Source organism: Oryzias latipes, chromosome 23, assembly GCF_053564925.1.
Source record: "Oryzias latipes strain Hd-rR chromosome 23, Olatipes_Hd-rR_3.1".
NCBI classification, from domain to species: Eukaryota; Metazoa; Chordata; class Actinopteri; order Beloniformes; family Adrianichthyidae; genus Oryzias; species Oryzias latipes.
The window spans coordinates 20,413,270-20,435,777 of record NC_136259.1 but is presented as its reverse complement, the minus strand read 5'-3'; the positions used below and the strand labels follow the sequence as shown (position 1 = coordinate 20,435,777).

The 22,508-nt window shown below is 41.1% G+C and overlaps 2 protein-coding genes across 3 annotated transcripts in view; one reads left to right on the top strand and one right to left on the bottom strand.

The window, feature by feature from the left end:
* Positions 1-16,496, top strand: part of kdm7aa (lysine (K)-specific demethylase 7Aa) — a 28,039-nt gene extending 11,543 nt beyond the window's left edge. Inside the window, exons 3-18 of the mRNA XM_004083091.5 lie at positions 157-274; positions 868-1,028; positions 4,994-5,135; positions 5,292-5,478; positions 6,591-6,753; positions 9,068-9,155; positions 9,230-9,336; positions 9,416-9,507; positions 9,618-9,704; positions 11,204-11,446; positions 11,866-11,993; positions 12,107-12,261; positions 12,333-12,427; positions 13,356-13,510; positions 13,591-13,910; positions 14,450-16,496. Coding sequence (XP_004083139.1) covers positions 157-274; positions 868-1,028; positions 4,994-5,135; positions 5,292-5,478; positions 6,591-6,753; positions 9,068-9,155; positions 9,230-9,336; positions 9,416-9,507; positions 9,618-9,704; positions 11,204-11,446; positions 11,866-11,993; positions 12,107-12,261; positions 12,333-12,427; positions 13,356-13,510; positions 13,591-13,910; positions 14,450-14,538 — 2,330 coding nt within the window. The 3' untranslated portion in view covers positions 14,539-16,496. The remainder of the gene's footprint in view (positions 1-156; positions 275-867; positions 1,029-4,993; positions 5,136-5,291; positions 5,479-6,590; positions 6,754-9,067; positions 9,156-9,229; positions 9,337-9,415; positions 9,508-9,617; positions 9,705-11,203; positions 11,447-11,865; positions 11,994-12,106; positions 12,262-12,332; positions 12,428-13,355; positions 13,511-13,590; positions 13,911-14,449) is intronic.
* A 376-nt stretch (positions 16,497-16,872) lies between these two features.
* On the bottom strand, positions 16,873-19,683 carry ndufb2 (NADH:ubiquinone oxidoreductase subunit B2). Of its 2 annotated transcripts, none has more exons than XR_911125.4 (4): positions 19,458-19,671; positions 19,160-19,304; positions 17,550-17,676; positions 16,873-16,969 (listed from the first exon to the last, which is right to left on the bottom strand). XR_911125.4 is itself a non-coding variant. In XM_004083089.5 (4 exons), exons 1-3 carry the CDS (start codon positions 19,541-19,543, stop codon positions 17,602-17,604), a joined length of 306 nt encoding a protein of 101 aa, XP_004083137.1. In that variant the 5' UTR covers positions 19,544-19,683; the 3' UTR covers positions 16,873-16,969; position 17,601. The 2 variants fall into 2 exon arrangements, 1 of the variants encoding a protein (XP_004083137.1); XM_004083089.5 differs by having other exon boundaries at positions 17,601-17,676; positions 19,458-19,683.
* Between the last annotated feature and the right edge of the window lie 2,825 nt (positions 19,684-22,508).

Here is a 22,508-nt window from a genome sequence, read left to right as displayed (position 1 = left end):
CAGATAATGGCAAGCTAACTAAATAGTTGCCAATCCTTTGCTTTCATTGGGCAAGAACCTCCGTTCAATGCAAAGTCTTTGAGCTTTGAACTGAACTAAACAAAAAAAATAGAAACGGATTCTTTTTTGTCAAACGTTTTCTTTTCCTTTTTACAGTGAAAAGGCGGAACAACTGCCACAGGCACGACTACACGGAGCCAGACGATGGAACCCAGCCGGTGCAGGCGGGCACCTCCAAGTTTGTAAAAGAGCTTCAGAACAGGACCTTTCCCAGGTAGATGCCACCATATATGAATCCCTAAAAAAAACAACTGTAAATGTATACATTTGCTTTGGGGTCAAAATAAGCTTTCTTTGTCAGTGGAAAAGCTTTAAATCACAGTGAAACTGCTGTTTTGTCCTGACAAAAGGCATCAAGATTTTGTGCTGACATCAGAAAACAAAAAGCTGATAATTAACAGGAATAAGGGAGACGGATAAAATATTGGGCCTTAGTCACATGCACCCGTATGAGGGGTTGACCCGTATTGGTTTTTGGGTTTTCCAGGCCTGTAGAAGGTCATAGAGAGGAGCGGCTGCATCTTAAGGGGACTGTAGGCGTGTGTTGCAGTTCCCTTGAGGCTCGTACAGCCACCTTAAGGGACGTCATGAAAATGGAACTACCACTTTTGTGTGTGGTATGCGTGTTATGAAGTATTCGTAGGAATCGTGCAAGTTTGACGCACTTATGATGTATGGGTGGTGCACATAAAGGTCATTTTTGGGTCTACCTTTTAGAAAAAGTAAAACTTTGACCCGAGACGGGGAGGGTTTGCAGTGGATCTAAATTTTAATGCACGAATGCTGAACCTGTGGTGTGATTCGCAGCGCCGAGGAGATTTTGATACGAATGAAGGGCGAGCAGGTGACCACCAGATTCCTGGAGAGACATGGCTTCAACTACCCCATAGCTGTGACTGAGATGGAAGGCCTGGGGCTCAAACTGCCCCCTTCTACATTTTCTGTCAGGGATGTGGAGCAGTACGTCGGTAAGCGAACTCTTCTCGGGTAAATGCATTTAATGGACGCTGATAAGAAAGAGTTTTTCATCTAAGGTGCTTACTTGCATTTCTTTATTTGGATGGACTCAGAAACGATCAGGATGGTAGCTCAATCTCCTAAATGTTACTGAAAGTTTGAAAACGGGCAGCTAAGTGGCCGTTACTTAGCAGACACCATCTGTGTGTCATGTATGAGCAGGTTTCCTGGTTCACAGGGTTTTAACCCACTTATCACACATCAGGCGACGGCTGAATGAGTTTAAAATGAGTGACGGCTTCGCTTTCACTGCCCTCTCCATGAAAACGGCGCTTCCTGAAGCAGGCTGCCCTTTCCCAGCTCCGGTTACAGGCACCATTACCAAGCCCACCAGTGTTTTTATCATTAAGTTCAGATTACAGACTCCTTCCATCATTTTATCTCTTTCTCTCATGCCCTATTGAGAATTAAGCCATGGCACAGGTGTTGTGAGCAGAGACCAAGTGTCGAGTTACTTTTCCTTGCAGTTAGAAAACAATGGGACAACCGCAGCAAACTCTGCTGTGTTCTGCAGCCCACAACAGTTGTTCTAGCAGCAGAGAACCTGGAAAACATGGTGTGTGGTCCAAGCTTAACAGCAGAGTTGGTGACTAAGATGTTTAACAACACCAAAGGGACATTAAACACAGCACTCAACCCTGGGACTTGTTTAAAAAACATCAAATAACTTGATTATTGTATCATTTTTTTTTCAAAAAGGAAACTGCTTTTATCTTGACTGCTGCGGTGGTACGGCACCATGTCACGTTACCATGACAACGCGCCGCACCACGTAACAAATAGTCTGCTTTTCGTGAAAAAAACAATCCAACAAAACAAAACAAGAATTATGGACTAAAACTGGTTAATGTTTATTTCTTTTGTAAGTGACCATGGTATAAACGGGTTAGCACCCATAGTGACGATCAGCATAAATATCGCCTTCCTTTCCGCTGCAGTCGAGTAGCTCAGCCGGCTAACCGGCCACCACCACGTAACAAATAGTCCGCTTTTTGTGGAAAAAATTGATCTTAACCGAACAAATAATAAGAACAAAGTACTAATAACTGATTGAATACATTATCGGCTAAAGCTATAAACCTAAAACTGTTGCCAGTTTCGCGTTGGACGGGTCAGGCTTCTATGGCGTGTGTTAATTTCTGATCGTGCACACTTCATCGGCCATTATCTCTTACTTACATCATGAGCTTGTTAATCAAATCAATTAATAATTTGATGCTGTATTTTTTTGTCATTTTTAAGTTTCCTTTTAACAACAGAAACAAAAAAATGAATATGATTTTTTCTTTATTTTTACATAGTCTTAAGCCCAAAATGTACAAAAATCAAGTAATTTTTTTTTCCGTGTATATATCAGCTTAAAAAATAAATAAAATAAAATTCAGTTTCTTCCAAAAATGTTTCATCGTGATAAATGCATTAAAACGTAACTTTAACTTTTGAATTGCGACAAAATAAAAACAGTAATCATCATGTCAGTGATTTTCACATCATGTCTGAGTTAAGTGTTAAGTCCTGTGTTAGCCGGGATCAGGTTGGTCCTCGTGGTTAAAGGCAAAAATATTTCAGACTAATTAGTTAAATTGCTTTGCATTTTGTAATGTAGGCAATATTTTCTTTCTGAAAAACAAAATATAGAAACAGAAAGGAACTATTTTAGTCTCTTAATCTCTATATTATAATTACAAATCTAATTAATGGATTATTTTTCTTTTTTATTGAAAAGTATTAAAAAGTACGTATTTAGACACTAAACCTAAACATATGTATGTTTTTGGAACTAAAGGGGTTCTTTGTTCATTGAAATTTTGATTAAGGTTAAGTGACTTCTTTTAAATCAGGAATTATTGACAATTTAACTGAAAATAGATCAACTTTTGTTTTTTTCCAGCAAATACGTTAATGATTTATCAAAAAAAGGAAGCTGAAATCCCAAATGTAAGCATTTAAAATCTTTTATTGATGTTAAAACATTTCCTCAAACCTGAACAAAATCCATAAAAAGCGGAGAGCGTGGACAGAAACCTTTCTGCGATCATCCCTGAGGATGAACGAGGACAAACGCTGCGGCCATGAGCTTTGTGTGGCGCCTTTTCCCTTCTGCGTGAGGACTGTCTAACTCCAGCTGTTCTCCGTCAGCAGCCAGCTGGAGCTGCAGAGGTGTCTGTGTGCAAGTTCATGTTTGTGTGAGGGAGGGAGAACATGCAAAGAGGTTATAAAAAAGTGTGCGTGGGAGGGAGTGTGGGAAATACAACAACCAGCTGTCCTTTTGCACACACACACACAACACTTCGGCCCTACTTCCGGCCACAACCTTTTCCCTTTCAGATCTGTCTGTTCTAACTTCTGTCCTCTGCAGGTTTCACTCATGCATTGCTTACAAACATATGCTATAGGCCAGACAGATACCGGTCCCTGTTGGTATTGGATCTCCAAAAAAAACCCAAAAAACTGGAGTATAAAAGATGGATTTTTTTTTTTTTCCAACATTTGTGCCCACACACCCTAATAAAAATGCATAATATTCGGCATCCGGCTGTCTAATGTTGAGGACGCTGCTTTTTAAGTAGCAGTGGATTCATGTCTGTGATTAAAGTCCCATTAGCTGTCACGCACCTGAATGTGTGAAATTTGTTCTCCGCCTTTGACCCGTCCCCCGGTGGAGCGGTGACTGCAGACACAGCCGCGCTCGGAAACAAATCCAACCCCTTTATGCTGAGGGTCAAACTGGGTCCCATCGTTGGAGTCTTTGGTATGACTCGGTCTGGAATTGAACTCATGACCTTCCAGTCACAGGACAGAAAGTGTTCCACTAGGCCACTGATTTGTATTTTTAGAAAATAACAGTTTTAGTGATTTAATTTGTTTATATTTATCCGTCGCACAAGTTTCAGACGAAGCTGAAGTTGGCGTTCGATTTCTTCAGCTTGCACTGTGACAGTTATGGGTTGAGGGGAAATCTATATCACATTTATGGATCCTTTACACCGGGGGGGTCAAACTCCTTTCCACCGAGGGCCACATCAGCATAGTGGCTGTCCTCAAAGGGCCACATATAACTTATACATGTAACTAAATGTAATGCAAAATTAATGTAACTATTCCTTAATGGTAAATAACTCATTAATTATTTATTATAACTTTTTAAAGTGACAATTACAGTTGCATAGAAAACATATGTTTGCTTGTTACTTTAACATAAATCCTTTTACATTTGATTCTGTCAGGTTAGGTTATATAGACAGTGTTTAAGTCCTAATGTTTAGTTGCCCAATCCGATAGTTTAAGTCTGATTCCCCCTAGATATGAATAAATACACACCAAGTTCTATTTTTTATTTTAAGAAATCAAAAACTTTTATGCTCTCTAACATACAATGTCATGGAGGGCCACATTTGGCCCGCGGGCCTTGAGTTTGACACATGCTTTACAACATCTAGAGTACAAAAAAAGTTCCAGCTGCAGATATTTTACAGATACACAGATAAACTTTAACCTCAAAAGTTTAGGGAAACTGGAAGCTAAAACAAAATCGGACACCCACTTCAGCCTCGTACAGGCCGGTCCGTGAAAATCTTCTGACATTAAACCGGTCCGTGGCCTGGAAAGTGTTGGAGACCCCTGGCTGTGGGTCACTCACACAGACACTGAGGCCTCTCACCTTCTCCGGGACGGGCTGTTGACAGATTGGCTCATTGACATTCCCTCCAGCCCCTCCCTGCTCTGCCATATTGATGCCAGTTTCCCTCAGGATTAGCTCTCTAAAAGCACAGGAAGATGCCAGCGAGCAGCTGAACCCTTTGAACCACCCCGCCCTCTGTTCAGCCGTTTTGTTTGCTTTTCAGTAAAAACCAATCACTTCAAAATGTCTCTAAACTCACAGATCTTTTTTTTTTTTTTTTTTTTTCCAATCCAGGTGGTGACAAAGTTATCGACGTGATAGATGTAGCACGGCAGGCGGACAGCAAGATGAAACTCGGCGCTTTTGTTAAGTATTTCACCAACCCCCATCGACCAAAGGTCCTCAACCTCATCAGCCTGGAGTTCTCTGACACCAAGTAAGACGGACTGCAGTTCACCCCTTAGTTAGCAAAGAAAGCACAGAAACACGTGAACAAAAAGCCTCAATAGATCAAATCTAAACTAGGGTTTCAGTGAACCATTTATTTAAAAGAAGAAGTTCTTAAATGGCCTAATTTCTCAATGACCTGCAGGATGGCGGAGCTGGTGGAGGTTCCTATTGTGGCTCAAAAGATGTCCTGGGTGGAAAACTATTGGCCTGATGACTCCTTCTTCCCCAAGCCGTTTGTGCAGAAGTACTGTCTAATGGGGGTTAAGGACAGTTACACAGACTTCCATATAGACTTTGGAGGAACATCAGTCTGGTATCATGTTCTCTGGGTAAGCGTGTGCCTTAGAAAACTGCTTAGATTTAATAAAACGTACAGTTAAAAGACGTATACAGTTTTCCCTCACTGTTATGTGTTTCAACCTTCCTGATTGGCGGTTGACCTTGTCAGTCAATCGCCTTCTGTACAGAGTTGCATTAATCTTCGATTGCGATCTCTATGAATAACTTTTTAAACAAAAGGAAAGTGTAAAACTGTTTGTCTGCAAAAAAGTGTACAAAGCGTGTAGGGAGGGGTTTCAAAACCTTAAAACATCTATAATCCTACTTTGTGGATTGCACCTATCACGGGTTATATTTAGAAAATAACCCCCACGTTAAACAAGGGCAACACTAATATTCTGTTTTTTTTAAATCTGCCTTTCCTTCATTCATCTTCTTCTAAACCCGTTTTGTCCCTTTCGGGGTCACGGGGCCGCTGGAGTCTGTCCCGGCCACTCGTGGGCGAAGGCAGGGGACATCCTGGACAGGTCGCCAGTCTGTCGCAGGGGTTAAATCTGCCTTATCAAGCATAATTAAAGTACTCTTGGGCTTTCAGGCTGTGTCCAAATTCGAGGGCTGCGTTCTTCCTGGGCTGCTTACGTCACAGCGCCGCGACACGTTCGGTCCAAATTCAACGACTCCTTCAAATGTGACCAAGGAATACGGCCTTCTTTTTACCGATTTCAAGGTTTGGTCTGGTGTATCCTTCTCTGCTGTCCATATCCCAAGATGCATTGCGGCCAGATTTTCTGACAATGGCAGACTGTGAATTGGGACCTGGAGTTGGAACTAATTACACCTTTTTATAATTACACCCCCAAGATTAAAAGTTGGATAAAAAAAACAAGAAAAGTTTCGAGGTTCATGCCTGGTTCACTACTCCTCTCTGTTCGGGACTCGCTGTTGCTAGGCAACAGGACACTCGCCGATGTAACAGATGGAATTATCTAAAGGCTAGACTCATCCAAATTCACAGCCGTTAACATCCGGCCTACCAGCGTGACGAAGGGCCCGGCCGGCGTTGCCCAGGAAGGCAGCGGCCATTGTAGGATACAGCCCTCGAATTTGGACACACCCTCACTCTGCTGCTACTGTTACGTTCTGACATTCTTCTGATCCTCAGGGTGAAAAGATCTTCTACCTGATCAAGCCGACGTCTACCAACCTTGCACTATACGAGGCGTGGAGCTCCTCGCCCAATCAGAGTGAAGTTTTCTTTGGAGACAAAGTGGAGAAGTGCTACAAATGTGTGGTATCCCAGGGAACCACCCTGCTCATCCCCACAGGTCTGTCCGGCTCTTGTATTCCAGTTACATGGAAGTGCTGCTACACTTTTGCTCCGTCTGTCACATTGAGCAGACAGCCAAAGAAAACAAAGCGTGCCTGCTAGACAGCCTCACATAAACATCACGCAGAAAGAAACACACGTGTGTTATTACCAGAGCCATTCTCACACCAGGACTCTGCATTTGCTCTGTCACATCTCTGTTTTCTTAGATGGGTTATTATAATTATAAGCCAAAAAGGGACAAAAATGTGTTTCTTCATAGAACTTCCTTTTATACACTTTTTGAGCAGTAATATCAATAATTTGACCTGAAATGTGAAAACATCAAGCACACTTCAGATTTAGGAAGAAGTGCCAGGTCTACACTCATTACATAATAGTTTAATGTATGTGTACAAGATTAACTGGTGAGAATAAGTCCTTGAAGGAAGCTCAATGATGAAGCTACTCCGTCAAAGATGTCTGCTTTTTTTTAATGCCATTTAGAGTAAAACTGTGTTTAAACAATTTACTTTATATGAGAGTATTGGAGAAGTTACATTTAGAAATGTTGCACTTTATTTCCCTAATCATATTTTTAGAACCTTGTTGGTTAAGGCCCATTCATTCTATGTTTTTCTATTCATTCTATGTTCCCTTTAAGAACAAATATATCTGAAGTTACCAAAGAAAATCGGCATGACTTTGCTTGGGTGAAAGCAACTCCTAAATGAGATACAGTTGCAGTGCTCCATGATCATTAAATAAAATTAATGCTGCCATTTTATTACAGTGAAAGGTGTATTCATTCAGGTAGAGGTTTTTTCTAAGTCATTAAATAAAAAAAGTCGAACATTTTTTCTGGTACAGTATGGCGATACGTATCGCATTATGACACCTGTGTTGTGATTCATGTCGTATCGCCAGACTGTTGCCAATACACACCCCTAGTTTGAATACAGGATAAACACAATTATGTCCGAACTGATTCATTATTTCCTGGAGTCTCCCACATAAATCTAAAGCGGTGCAGATACTTGGAAACATGCAGCTTTTTACCCTGATGTTTGACTGACAGCTACAGCTAAACACAGCCAGATGCACTGCATGTAACCACAAAAAATTATGTATATTAAGTTATTTTATAGAAGTCCTCCGTTCTGAGAAAAATAATTCGAGAAAAAGTACAAAACAAACAAAAAAAACTAAACATTTTCATTGGAATGCATCTTTTAAATGATTATATTATTCCATATTGCGACTCTTTGAATTGACGCACACCTGTCTTTTTCTTTTTATTCTGAATTTTTTAAATTGTATTAGGAGTGCATGTGGGTTTTTGGGTTGTCTGTGCTCGTGGAGGGGGCCAAACCCCTACTCCCCTCGTGGAGGGAGCGTAGAGAGGAGCGGCTGCATCTTCTTTTCACACTACAACCTTGATATTTTGTGTGGGTTGCCTGTGTTCAGGTGTGGCCCTTTTTCACCCGTAGACAGCCCACAAATCCACAAATAAGGGCAGTTAAGTAGCCTAAACATGAGGAGTTCTGTGTAGGATAACGGTCTAAGGCACAAAACAGGATGTTTATGCTCCGTTAGTCACAAACTTGTCACAAAATGTGTGCAGATTTTGAGCTTTTCTTTCATCTTTGCATAGAAAATCAGGGAATTTCTACTCTAAGCGCAGAAGTTTTCCGTCCAAAGAGTGAAAGTTCAGACGTTGAAGAGACGTCGTGCTCCAACGTCACCAACCGACGGCTACGTCCCCCACCCCCCCTCTAGTCGTGGCGTTATTCATCCGTCTCTCAATAGACTTTTTAAGCCGATGGAATTCCTTTGCCACCCCCCCCCCCACCCCCCCACCCCTCCGGACAGACAAAGCTCCGCTAAGCGCGTCAACTCCTGGGCATCTTCAATCCGTCTTCCAGCCAGGCTTTCTCAGCAAGTGTTGTCAAAAGAGGGGGGGGGGCTGTTTTTGGTTGAAAGGGTGTGGAGAGGTGGGGGTCAGGGGGCTCAGTAGGTCAGTCAAGCGGTGCATGATCAGGCCCATCTATCAGCTTCACTCCGGCTCCCACTTCGTGTTGTAGCAGGAGCGCCGTCTCTCCACGGCGGGGCTTCTTGCTTTGACAGACGGCCTTATCTCCCTTTGGGGAGGATTCAGACGTAAAGGTTTTGTGTCAACAAGTCTGCTGTCGATTATTTCTTCTCCCTGTGAATATCCAGCTCTAAAAACTGATTACAACAATCTGGAGATCTTCTTGTTAGTTTGTGTTCTAGGAATGCTTCTGTAAGGTCTTTTGACTGGGCTATTGGATGTGTTCTGCTGCCCCCTACAGGCTGGATTCATGGTGTGCTCACCTCTCAGGATTGCATGGCGTTTGGGGGGAATTTCCTTCACAACCTTAATATTGGCATGCAGCTCAGGTAAAGTGCCCACGGATGCAAACATTTATCATTTAGATGCATGGAAACGTACATTTTTTTAATGTCTGCTGTAGGTGTTATGAAATGGAACGTCGCCTCAAAACCCCAGACCTCTTTAAGTTCCCGTATTTTGAGGCCATCTGCTGGTATGTTGCCAAAAACCTCCTGGAAATGTTAAAAGGTATGAAAAACTCTCCTCTTTCTCAGTGTTTTTCTTTTTTTTAGACCGATTAAAACGCTAATTCCTCTTTCTCTCTCAGAGCTACGAGAGGACAACTGTCCGCCGCCAACCTACCTTGTGGATGGAGTCAAGGCTTTAATCAGTGCACTAAAAACCTGGCTGAAAAGAGAGGTGAGAGGCGCTGTGCAGATGTTCATCCGACGCCGTGGAGCTGAGGTCACATGAGAAACTTCCGCCCACTGAGGATATTTGACCGGCCTCTTTCTGCGCTCTTCTTTTAGGCGACCCAGCCAACAAGTGAGGTACCTGACCATATCAGGCCAAACCATCTAATTAAAGAGCTGACCAAGGAAATTCGTTACTTGGAGGTAAGGAAACGGTAGACAGGCACAGCTTCCTGTTGATTTGCATATCCTGTCCCCCAGTGTCAAACTTGAAACTAGCAGATTTTGAGGCTTTAATTTCATTGACGTCTTAATATTTTTACTATGGATGTCCTGATCCGATCATGTGATCGGAAATCCGCCCAATCACAGTTTCCGACTCGATTAAATTCAGATGTAGCATCCCAATTGGATATTTATTTTAGCATTATTTTGATCAGAATTATATTTTTCAAGCCAGTTATTTCAAAGAAATGCCCTAGTAGAAGTCTGCATATCATGATTATCATGATCGGATGGAGACATTTTACTGTCGTAAACAGCAGCAGAAGACGGCAGCAGTTTGAGCAGGAAGTGCACCAAAATAGTTTGGTAAAGTTAGTGGGATATTCACAGATTCAGACTTCCGGTATCAATAACTCTTTTAATAAACGTCTTAAAATGAGTGCAAGTGTCTCAACTGGTTTGTCTTAACACAAACAATGACCTACAAAGGCATTGAAAAGGAAAAAATGTCTCTCTTTTGTATGAGAATTAAACAGAAACAGCCAAGGGACCATCTATAAAGTGCAATCTTCGTGGAAAAAAGTGATTAAAATATAATCTATAACGTCTCACTAAAAAACAAAATGAATAAATGGTTACAGTGATATGAAGAAGTGCTGAATATTCATCATCAAATTCATGCTACACCAGCAATTTTGAAAGAGAGTCATTATTTTACGTTTCTGTGACTTTTTAATGGAGCTAGAAGTCAAAAATGTTACTGAAGTCCCCAAACTTTCTCACCTTACTTTTTATCACTTAGTTGTACTAGTTAAAAGGTACTCTGTTTAAGTGTTAAATGCTAAAAGAAAGTGAATAAAAATAATCTGGGGAAAACCTGAATCTGTATTAAATTCATTTGTTTTTTTTAATGCTTTGCAAAAGTATCGGATCAGGACTCGGCATCGGCAGATACTCAGAATCAAATGAGTTCTAAGAAAACCTAACGGGGACATCCCTAACTTTTACGTTTTATCATAACTTACTTTAATTTTAAATTGCTGCTCAGTGTTTAAGCACCAGAAATTCAAAATTTCCAAACTTTATTTAAAGTTTCTCTGAAATCCATCCAAACATTTTTCTTAAGAGTGGTTCAGTTCTTCCTGTTCCCCTGCTATGCACACGCTTATGTCACAGAAATCTTAACGAAAATCTACATTTTACTGAATAAAACATGAAGAGATAAGGAGAATAAATGGAAACATTACTAATCACCCTGAAAACAAGGATATAAAAGACACAGAAATGGAGGTAAAAGAATTGGACTGCATCGTATCACCACAAAGTTAGTCGAGTCTTTTCTGTGTCGATTTGTGGACCGTTAGTTGAGATGCGGCTTTCATCCTATGAGAGGAAAACTGCGACTTTAAAGATGCGTCCTAACTGCTGCAGCTCAGCAGAAGCCGGGTCCGTGACGGGTGTCTTTACACGTTCAACAGGAGGAGCCAGGAAGTGGGAACAGGCCAGTGAAAACTCAGGGATGTGGAGCGTCGTCGGGAACCAACGGCTGCCCGGCCACGCGCTCCGCACTGGAGAGGTTTTGCCAGGCCCGGCGGGCGAGGCGAGCTGCCCGGCGGTTAAGGGAGCAGCAGCAAGCTCCCAAAGTACCCACCAACCTGGACATCCTGGAGCAGCACACCAGGGAGGTGCTGAAGAGGCTGGAGGTGGGCCCGCTGGAGGAGGTGAGCAAAAATGCACTCTTTTATGTGGATTGGATCAGAAATTATTGTCTGTTCTTCGTGATTTTAAAGTCCCACTCAGAGGAAAATTGTGTTTTTGTTGTTTTTAACATGTTCTTGGAGCATTTTCTGATGATGGACAGATATTAAGAAAACTGAGCTAAAAATTGTATTTCAGAACATTTCTTTATTCAAACTGTTACGAATCTGGAGCAGATGAAAAGGCTCAGTTTGAAACAGATTATTTGTGATGCAGACAAAAGCACAGGTTTTTGGGGCTTTGGCTAAAACCAGCTTAATCATTTCTAAAAGATCGCTGGGAACCCTTTGAGATCAAAAGACGATCAGAGGGAATTCTTTGAAAAGTACCTTCTCTACGTGAATTTCAAACCAGTTTACCGAGTCTGATCTCGTGTCTCCAGGACGCAGCGTTTTGTGCCAAGGTTCACGGGAAACTCAACAAGGTGTCAACAGCATCAGCAGCCGCCGCTGCAGAGTCGCTCGAAGACAACCACCTACGGCTCACGATGGTCAACGGGAGAATCATCAGGTGAAAAAAAACAGTCTGCGCACCTTTTTGTTTCTGCTAAATGGATCTTTCCTTCGCTAAGAATCTTTCAGTTAGAGGCTTTTCAAGTTTCATGAACGCACTTCTGTGCGCAGAGATGTAAGGCGGCCGGCCAGCAGTCCCTCGAAGGCGGAGGGGGAGCGGCCATCTGCGGGTCAGAGCCCGCCAAAGAGCTGTGTGGACGTGAAGTCGGAGAGAACCCAGGACAGTCCGGAGCAGCACAGCGCAGACGTGAAACCCGTGCTCCTCGGTACTTTACCCACAAGTGAGCCTGTTTCATTGAGAAGAGCTTTGTTTGATGTTGCGTCCGTGTGGCCATAGGGGGTCTGGAGAGCGTGAAGACCGATCTCAGGGAAGATGTCTCCGGACACTCCAGCGCGTCGGACGTGGAGTCGGACAGCGACTCTCCCACAGAGGTAAAAGATGGGCTCTGTTTGGAGGCAAAGACAACCTGCAGACATCCAGCAAGTTTCTTTGGTTTTACTTTGGATCCATCTTCCAAGCTCGCCAAATCTCTGTCAGAGTGACAGGGTTGCTGGAGCCTATCCCAGCTAATGATGGGTGAAGGTTGCCAGTCAGTTGCAGCCAACTACATACATATACATATTTTTACCTTATTGAAGGTTGTCATGCTGTAATATTATTAAAGTCCCTCTCCGATCGTCTTCACAGTGGTCTTTTATTGACCATTCTATGGTTTTTAGCCGAAGTTTAAAAAAATCTGTGTTGTTTTCTAGAACAATACAAGCTTTCACTAGAAACTCGCCTCTAAGATGTTGGTGGGACCTTTTAGTGTGGAGCAACCCCGCCCCCTCTTCCTCTCCCCATTGCTGAGAGCTCGGAGCAGGGAGCTCGCTTACGTCACAAATGCCGACATCATTTTTGCGTCTGCTTCTGATTCACGTTTATTTCAAGCATTAGCTGTAGTCGACACAAAAATAATCACACAGATTTGTCAAAGTCATTACAGAAATGATGAAATGCATAGATATTTGATTCATTAAATATAGAGATCATTAACTAAAGTCAAGTAGAGCTTGATTTATTGCTTGAAAAGGAGTGGGAACAACAATTTGAATAAAGAAATACACTCAAATGCAATTTAAGCTGAATTTTCTTAATAAAAGTCCTCCACCCTCACAGTAACACCACAAATACATGTTAAAAACACGACTTTCCCTTAAATTCACGTATGTATAGAAGGTGGAAGGAATATAATTTTTAATAGAAACAGACTTTTTTGGGGGGGGGGGCCTTGTGCCGCTATGCAACTTCTTGACCAGATTGAAGTTGATTGCAGATATGGTTGAGGAGTTGCAACAAATGGTTGAACTGTCATTCCAGTGTAAAGCATCTTCGTCATCATCATCGTCATCATCCTCCTCCTCTGAAGAGGATTCAGAGAGCTCCCAGGAGGAAGAGGAGACGGGCTCAGGGCACACCATACAGCTGGACCAGGCTGGCCAGAAACTCAGGCATAACTGCAAACCACTCAAGCGGTGAGAAAAGCGTTCACGCCGGCAGATTTAGAAGCAGACGTGTGGCCATAACCCTGTGCGCTCTAACCCGAACCCCCCAGAGAACGTCCTACCTCACCCAGCACAGAAGAGGCCATTCAGGGGATGCTGTCCATGGCTGGACTGCTGTGCACCTCCAAGCCAGAGAGGCCGGCCTCCACCCCAGAGTCCTGGTGGTCCAACTCCAGCCAGTGCGCCCGGCAGGGGGGCGGGGGCACCATGGACAGCCAGGGCAACAGCAGCAGCGAGGCCTGGGACAATCAGGGCTTCCCCAGCCCAGAAGCAGGCTACCAGTATGGTGACCCTTCAATGTCTCCACCCCTGCACCCTTCCAAGAGACACGCCCCCAACCCTCCACCTATCAGCAATCAGGCTACAAAAGGTGCGAATTTGACTCAGACTTTTTTTCTTTCCTTATTTTTTGTGTTGGGATGTTTTTATTATCATTTCTATTATAACTATTGTTTTTTTATTTTATATAGAGTACGTTGGGATGTTCTATAAGAGCAAGAGCGCTCTTTAAATAAAGTTTCATTTGAATTTCTTTGCTTTATCCTGCAGAGGCAGGTGGTTCAACTCTGTTGGGAGTCGCTTTAGTCTAGATATAGAATACTCAAGTAGAAGTAAAATTTAGTAATTTGAAGGATTAAAAAAAGGCAACATTTTGAAAGCTAATCAAATACTGAGTATTTATTTGTGTGTGTGTAATTTGAATTATCTTAAAGAAACATTTGGTTAGAAAAAGAGGCTCTCACTGATATTTAAAATAAACGTATGATGTATTAAATTACAATATTTCCATGTTTTAAAAATATTTTTCAACTGACGATCAATTCCTGATTGATAAACTTTTGCTTTTGTCTGAATTGTCACTGAATCTTTTCTTTCTCATCTGATGATTTTGTTTTTTTCCTCTTCCAGGAAAACGGCCCAAAAAGGGAATGGCCACAGCCAAACAGAGACTGGGTAAAATCCTAAAACTCAACAGACACAGCCACGTCTTCGTGTAACGCCTCCCCAACCGTCGAGAACAACTCCTGACTCTGATGAGGAGGGAAAAGAAAAAAGAAAAAGAAGAGATTTTTGTATTTGTGGTTGGAGGATCACTGCCCGGAGGAACAGTTGTTGTAAAACACGCTCACTGTGCATGCTTAGGGGGGACAGGGTACCGGATTAAGCAAGCGCACGGCTTCACAATAAGCACACTAAGAACAAAACGAGGGGTCTGCGGACATCCACACGGACAAAAATCCAGGATGTCTTAAAAGACATAAAAAAAACGCTTTTTCTGTTTGGGGAGACAAGAAAAAAAAAAAAAAACCATCTTCTCAATGCCAAGATCATCCGCACCTCATTTGCTGACGTTCGATGCACTTGCTGTTGCTTTGTCTGCTGACTTGAACCGGGCGGAGCAGCAGCTGCTTCTTCTTCTAATCCAGGAAGGCGGTGGATGCGGTGCTCTAAAGGAGGTGGACGGTGGAAATTTCTAAAGGTGCTTCTTGTTTTGTATTTTTCTCCACCCAAACGTTCGTCCCTTCACTCCTTCCGATCTCAATCACACCAGCAATAACGAGGAGAGAAGCGAGAGGCAGCACTTCTTCTTCTTCTTGAGGATCTTTTTTTTTTTTTTTTTCAAAGGGCGTCGCAGGTTTGCGCTGCTTTTGGTGCAAAATGACTCGAGTCGTTTGGATTTAGTTAAAGAAAGTTACTCAAAGAGCTGCCTCTCCGTGGTTGGAATAGCAGTTGCGAGTCATTAACTCTGGAATGACTTGATCCTCTTTTAATTTATTTCTGTTATTTTTGAATGATGTATTTATTAATTGAAAAAGGTGATATTTGTTTTTTTAATTTTATGTTGACCATAAAACCTCAGCATTTCTGAGGGGTTTTACCCTTTTTTCTTTTTGTTAAATCAAACTTTTTATAAATGTTGATGTTTTAATGTGATTATCTGTTGAGTAGCAGTTTACCTACAAATCTTTTTTCCCTGTTTTTAAGTAGAGCCTGCGTTGATTCTCGTCTGGGTTCCTCTTCTTCCTGTAGCCAGAGTTGTTGGGTTTTGGTGAGCAGAAGTTCATTTAAAAAAAAAAGTCAACTTTCATATCGACACCAGAGCATCCTCACTTCATTTAGCAAAATAATAAAAAAAAAGTATTCTGAGCCACCGTGGTTGATCCAAAGTAGATGCTTAGAAATCAATGGGGACGTCACAGGGATGACTTTTTTGGGGGGGGTTTAAAGTGCTGTTGTGAGATTTGTGTTTTTGCTCTGGGTGCGCATTTCTTCACTCTCAGGGAATCGTGGACATAACCTCCAGGAAACCACCAGCCACATCATTGATGCAGACAGGAGAATCCCGGCGCTCCTGCTCGGGAAACGCTCCGCTTTTAGCTTTTTACTCCTCACTTCCTTCCGCCTGACAGGAATCTGGTCGTTTATCCCCTCTACCTCCTAACAAACGCTTAACTCAGTGTTACACCCGACTTCATTTGAGTGAACGACACCCAAGGGGCCGTGTAGCCTTAAGACCTGTGAACGGCGTGAGAATTGCTTTGCTCAGGTTGACCTGTGAGGAACTGTGACTCATCACTCAGCCTCAGTGACATTAGAAAATTGTTTTTACGAAGTGTAAATCGCAGCGCTAGACTCAATTCCCAACACTACACTTTAACTTTGTACTTTTTGCATGTCAGAACATTGGAGGAAAAAAAAAAAAAAAGACCGACCGGTCTCCAGGCCGCGCTGGTCAGAAGCTGTCGGTCGTCTTCATCGCACAGGATTTGATCCTATTTTCAAGTTTTTTTGTTTTTCCTAATGCTTGGCTTTTGTGTTGTGTGTTTGGTTTTTTTCTCTCTCAGCTTTTAAATGGTTTAAAATATACAAACACTGGCTAACTGTGACACTGTTAATGCATTGCATTTTGTTTCTGCATTTTAAATAATTTGTAAATAAAACTTATGTAATAAAACTTGTTTTTTTTCCCTCCCCTATGAGAAGGATTGTGTTTAGAGTCCCACTCCGATGACCTTTTGATCCACTTGAAGCGTTTCCAGTGGTCTTTACAATTTTGCCAATTTGAGTCCAAATCAAACCTGTTTTCAGGACATAGTTTCTGCAGAGCGGCAGAAGTCCATTAGAAGTTTGCCTCTGAGTTTTGGGCGTGACCATTGGAACCGTATTTAGTCGTCTGGTCCTGATTCACAGCAATTTGAATAAAGAAAAATGCCACAAACACCAAAACCACTATTTTTATCAGAGTGGGTCTTTAAACTGAAGTAACAGCTTTACGTAAAGAAGAGTTTAACGTTTCTTATGTATTGTACTGAAATACAGAACAAGCCAGGTTACTTCATAGAATTTTATTAGTCTATGTACAACTTTCAGAAAACCTTGAAGACTTCCACACAGATGAGCCAAACAGCTGGAATCCTTTATGGCGATCTGCAAAAGAACACGTAAAGTATGAATAATTCCATCTATAAATGTGAATATAAATCTGCTGTTTTAGTAACCAAAGCCCCCCAATCAAGCAACTTCGTTTCAAGTGTACATCTAAAATCTATCGTGTGATGAAACAACCAGCTAAGTAAAAACTCAAAACTTGAACCCCCCCCCCCCCCCCCCCATTTTTTCACAATAAAAAAAGAACATCACCACTGAACATTAAATATTTTTCCCAACAACAAAAGTTTTATTATTGCTATTATATAAATGTGAAGTAATAAATTCTGCATTATCTATATTGAAAGGAGGTAAAAATTGAAATTTCTTCTTTCGACAATTCTTTCTTTTATACTTTTTAGGAAGTGGTTTATAAAGGGAGAACAATTTTTCAATATCCAGCGTTTAGAACATGTATGTTTAGTACATGTATGTGACTACAGGCCTTGCAGACGTATTTCTCACATGTACTTTTATAATCCATGGGTCAAAAAAGACCCAAAAGGCAATCTTTGGACCCTAATGGTGTCCAGCCCACAGGAATGATGGAGTCCCTTTATGGAAAGTCAGTATGACTAACCATGTTAGTGGGTCAAGACGACACGCGGGTGTAAAATGAGAGTAGCTGCACCTCATTCTTCATCATCAGGGGGAATACCGAGCTCCTCGTCTGTCCACTGAGAGGCATCAGGCCAGGGGAAATGACCCTGAAGAGAACACACACAGTTTACCATCAACGTTGGAAACATTTTTTATTTCTTGAACATATTTAACATGTAGAAAATGAGACATCATGCCTCATATGACAGTTAACCTATAGATGTAATGTATAGCCGACTGGAACAAAAGGAATATCGCTGTAAGAGCTCATAAATCGGCAGCTGGAGGGAAGCTTTACATTTATCTGTACATTCACTAAATGTGTAATAGTGACATTAATGAGGAAAAACAAGAATGTGAATTCAAAGTCCTGAAAGTAAATTTTTTAGACATTAAAAAATATGTTTGCATTGTAAACAGTTTGAGCAGAACTTTGTGTTGGTTTGTCTCCATATTATGAGGACCATTTATTTCCCACATCCTCAGGAGTAACACTATTTGGACTATTTCATCTGCTTGCAAAACTCAATTCTGACAGTTTTTGTTGCATTATTAAGATCATAGCCGCCCAATAACGGTTCAAGATAACAAGTCCAAAAACCCATTAACCTTCAGCACCACCAGAATATTTATGCACTAACAAGTGACAAGATCAGACAGCCAACTTTAGCCGACATAAAAACATGTTTGTGATCTTAAAAAAACAACAACATCAAAGCAAAACTTGCATTTACTTTGGGCTTTTTACAGGTTTCTCTAGCCAATATTTTGGGCCACTTGGAAGAGAACTAAAATGTATGAATAACTGCCTACTTTATGGTCATGCAAGCAAAAGTGGCAGCAAACCTCAACCATGTCCACTGATGTTGACCAGGTAATAAATGAAATCTTCTTTACTTATTACACGTCTTCACAATCCCGTTAGCATGCGTGTTTGCTGATAATATCCCACTGGAGAATTGAAGGTTTTGAATGATTAGTTCTTTATTTTATTGCCAAACTTCCTGAGACTACAAGGTGACGCAATTCACTGTCACAACAACAACAACATGAGGACAGGTAGGTGATATATCTGCATGTCCCAAGTCAGGATAAATGCAGAATGCCTTAAAACTAAAACCTAATTAACATTCAGACTGATGATTTTAAACGGATCTTTGTGGCCCATTTGAATCTAACCAGATTACAAATCTTTATAAAAACACTAATACCCAATTAAAACAATGTTATTTTTAAAAAATAGTTATTAAATCAGAACTTCTCGCTTAAACTGTCTAATGATAAATGATTTTTTATTTTTAATTCTCCATACTATAGCCACGAGGTGTTTTCTTTTACATTATTTTAACAATTGCTTGTCCTATTTTGCAATGATTCATGCACTTTTTCTAGCAACAACTTCTAATTTCCCGTTTATATGATGCCATTTTTTTGTATTATTTATATTTTTTATTCAGAATTTTATCAAAGAAATGTTTTGTTTTAATGCATAAATGTTGCACGGGGACAGAGACATGATTTTTCTTCACATAACCGCCATGATAAACATATAATCGTAGAGGTACAGGTTTGGCGGGAGCATTAACTTACCAGAACTGCATCTGGGTCATGCCAGCAGTGCCACAGAATCCAGAACCACATGGCACCACTGAGGAACTCAGCTTGAAACTTCTGATTCTTCGTCAGTTGGGGGTACTGTCTGTACTGCGGTTCGATGTGGGGCCCGCCGCTGGCTCTGAAACATCAGGAAAAAATGTTAATCTTAGACCAACTGGGATCATTTTGATCGTTTGTTTGTTAGTTAGTCTATTTGTTTCAAGGTCGTAGTATTTTGTGCGATCGCGACATATTAAGAGCTAACATTGACGCTAACTGCTAGCATACTTACTTTCTGCTCGTTATTCTTCCCGGGCTTTGCCTCAGCAGCTGAGCTCCCGTGCGAAGGACTCCGAACGCCTTCCCAAAAGAAGTCATGGTGGTATATATACTCCAGTTGGTCTTTTAAATGCACTTTTTAATAGAAATAGTCGAAGGTACTTCTCCTTTAGCCGAGAAGTCACCTTCTCTCCCTGTCAACAAACGGCCAGTCAAAATTGCCGTCTCTAATTGGATAATCCGTGATGACCTCACATTGTTCCGCTGTGTTCATTGGCTGAATAAAGAGTAGGAATGTTTTAGAGCGCCCTCTTCCGTTCAATTGGGGAAGCCCTTGAAATAACAGTTTTAATGTGTATTTTATGCTAATTTAAATCCGTTTTACTCGTGATTTATCATAGGTACAGGCCCAATATGATACAAGTAAATTGTGTTGTTTAAAAAACATAAAATAAAATAAAAAACGGTTAATTTTAACTCCTTAAATTAACCTTAAGGATTGCAGCACAATACAACATGTTCATGTCTATGGAAATGTCTATTTTCTGATGCCTAACAGCAATAAAGTCACCGGCTCAAGTCTCAGCCGGGGGACCTGAAACGGAGCACCAATGTTTAAGGAATGTGGACCCCCCCCCCCCCCCCCCCCACACACACACACACACACACACACACATGTATTTTATTCTTATATCCAATTTATCAGTACTCATTCTTTTGCATCTCTGTTTAAAATTGGTATTTGAAAAAAAAAAGAGAGAAGTAGTGAAACAGGAGTGCAAATAAAACCAAGGATAAATGACAAGGCATTCATACATCCTCTACACCCGATTTGTCCCTTTTAGGGTCACTGGGCTGCCGTAGCCTATCCCGGCCTTCCGTGGGCAGGTCGCCAGTCTGACACAGGGCCACGAATCACACACCCGTACACACATTCACAATATAGAGCAACCAATTAACCTATGAACGGTAGGAGGAAGCCGGACTCCCCAAGAAAACCCACTTTTGCACGTGGAGAACATGCAAACTACACACACAAACGACCCCCATTGGTGTTCTGTTTCAGGTCTGAGGGCCTTCTTGCTGTAAAGCAAGAGCGCTAACCACTGCGCCACTGTGAATCCCAAATGATGATAAATAAATTCAGCAAATAAATAAATAGCTTCATTTGAGATTACTCTAAATGTTAAAAACATTGAATATGTTCCAATGGTCACATTAACAGAAAAGAAAAATACTGTTAGTGTGTGAAGTTTAAATCTTATTACACTTAGTTCTCAGATTTTTGTAATTATGATCAATGTTTTTATTTTTTGTGTAAAAAAATAAGGTCTGTTGTATTCCACAAATGCAGGGAAAAGAGAGACTCAATACTCCCCTCTGGAAGGGATGTATACTTTCATATTTAATGCTGAAATTCATCCCATCCATAGAATCTCAATTCTTATTTTCACAACAATCCTCCAAACAAGTCGTTTTACCAAGTAAAACAATGACTAAGGTTCAAGAGCGTGGCAGAATTTCTGCCAAAATGACAAATTCAGGATAAACTTTATTGTTTGATATTTTGAGTCAACTTTCAAAAAGAAAATATATATGTGCTTATAATAGTTTTTATTAAAAGATGTTTTTGACCTGAGCCGCTCCACACTTACCTCTGATAGTAGTTCAATTGGGTTTGTTAAAAATAGTATAACCTTGAAGTTGTTACCTGTCTGGCACACTAGATGGCGCCAAGAAAAACAAATCAAGCCATGACCCATCAAACCAGTTTATTATCATTACTGCGTTTACACATTTTAAGTATCACAAGTTCGTAGTAATTGACAAAATATGTACTTGTAAAAACGTAGCATTTGGAATTGCTTACACAACTGTCACTGTAACAGCAGTAATATAATATAATATGAGACACATCAGTCAAACATAAGTAAACACATACTAAAAGTGCGAGTTATACCTTAAAGCAACTAATGTGGATGACAGAAAAACAGGAAATAACTAAAAGGTGATGACGCGCGCGTGGCGCCACCGCCCAAGTACCTAACAAGGGAAAAAACAGGCGCCATCTTGTTTCCAGTCGAAAATCAATTTTCACCGCATTAACGCGGATTGTAGTTTCCTTTAATGGGGTACAATCCCTCTGACATTAAAAAACACATAATTTACTTTGGTGAATGATGTCGTGAAGTACAATGTGATTTTGATAAACAATGTTTAAATGTCAAGTCTCCGTCGTTACCTAATGGCGCCTGGACGTAACTGCTCTCCGGTTGCGCCCCTCTCCCCTCTCAGCTCAAGAGCCCGCCCACAAACACCACCGGAATGATGTCATCTCAAACCTCTCATTTTTCAAAAATGAACGTTTTCGTCAAATGCTTTCCAACAACCCCTTGTTATTCCTCACCGACATTGATACACAATAGTAAGCTAATAAATAAACAAGATGAACTTGGCGAAAATCAAGACAGAAGCAGGAGGGTAGGTTTCCCGATCCAAAACCTTCAAGGAGCCTCCAGAATCGACAATTTATCCTACTGTTCTTAAGCAGCTCGATGACAGAGCCCGGGTTTTAGTGTCTCCGTCGGCTCAACAAAGTAAGCAAACACCCTGGTTGTTCGTGTACCAGCAGTCGCAGCAGTCCTACACAAGGTGCGCATGCGCGAAAGGATGCGGTTAAGGGTGGGGGAGGGAGGGTCAATACATGGAAACGATGAGAGCATCCACCGTCAACGTATATGATGTCAAAGGGATTTCTAGAGACTATGCATTACCACGTTAGAAAAGATCTCATAGGTTTTCTGTTGTTTTCCTTTTAAGCAATGTTTAATAACAATAAATGATTTAATATTTATAATTAAATTATATATATCATTGTAAACCCAAGGAAAACAATGTCTAAACACAAATACCATTGTATTTATTTACTTATATTGCAATTGCACTTTTTCTAAAGCTCTGGGTAAAACTAGGCGCCTGTGTATTTATCTCTGATATTTGGTCAATTGGGTAAATTCTGTAAATGTATTTTTTGTTCACATGTACCTCATGATTTCCAACACGT

What these genes read in the sequence shown, in the direction of transcription:
- ndufb2 (XM_004083089.5), bottom strand. Translation starts at nt 19,543, where the DNA reads ATGACTTCTTTTGGGAAGGCGTTCGGAGTCCTTCGCACGGGAGCTCAG. An exon ending in GGAAGAATAACGAGCAGAAA is followed by an intron (nt 19,305 to 19,457) that starts GTAAGTATGCTA and finishes CTGATGTTTCAG; the next exon opens with AGCCAGCGGCGGGCCCCACA. An exon ending in ATGACCCAGATGCAGTTCTG is followed by an intron (nt 17,677 to 19,159) that starts GTAAGTTAATGC and finishes TGTTCTCTTCAG; the next exon opens with GGTCATTTCCCCTGGCCTGA.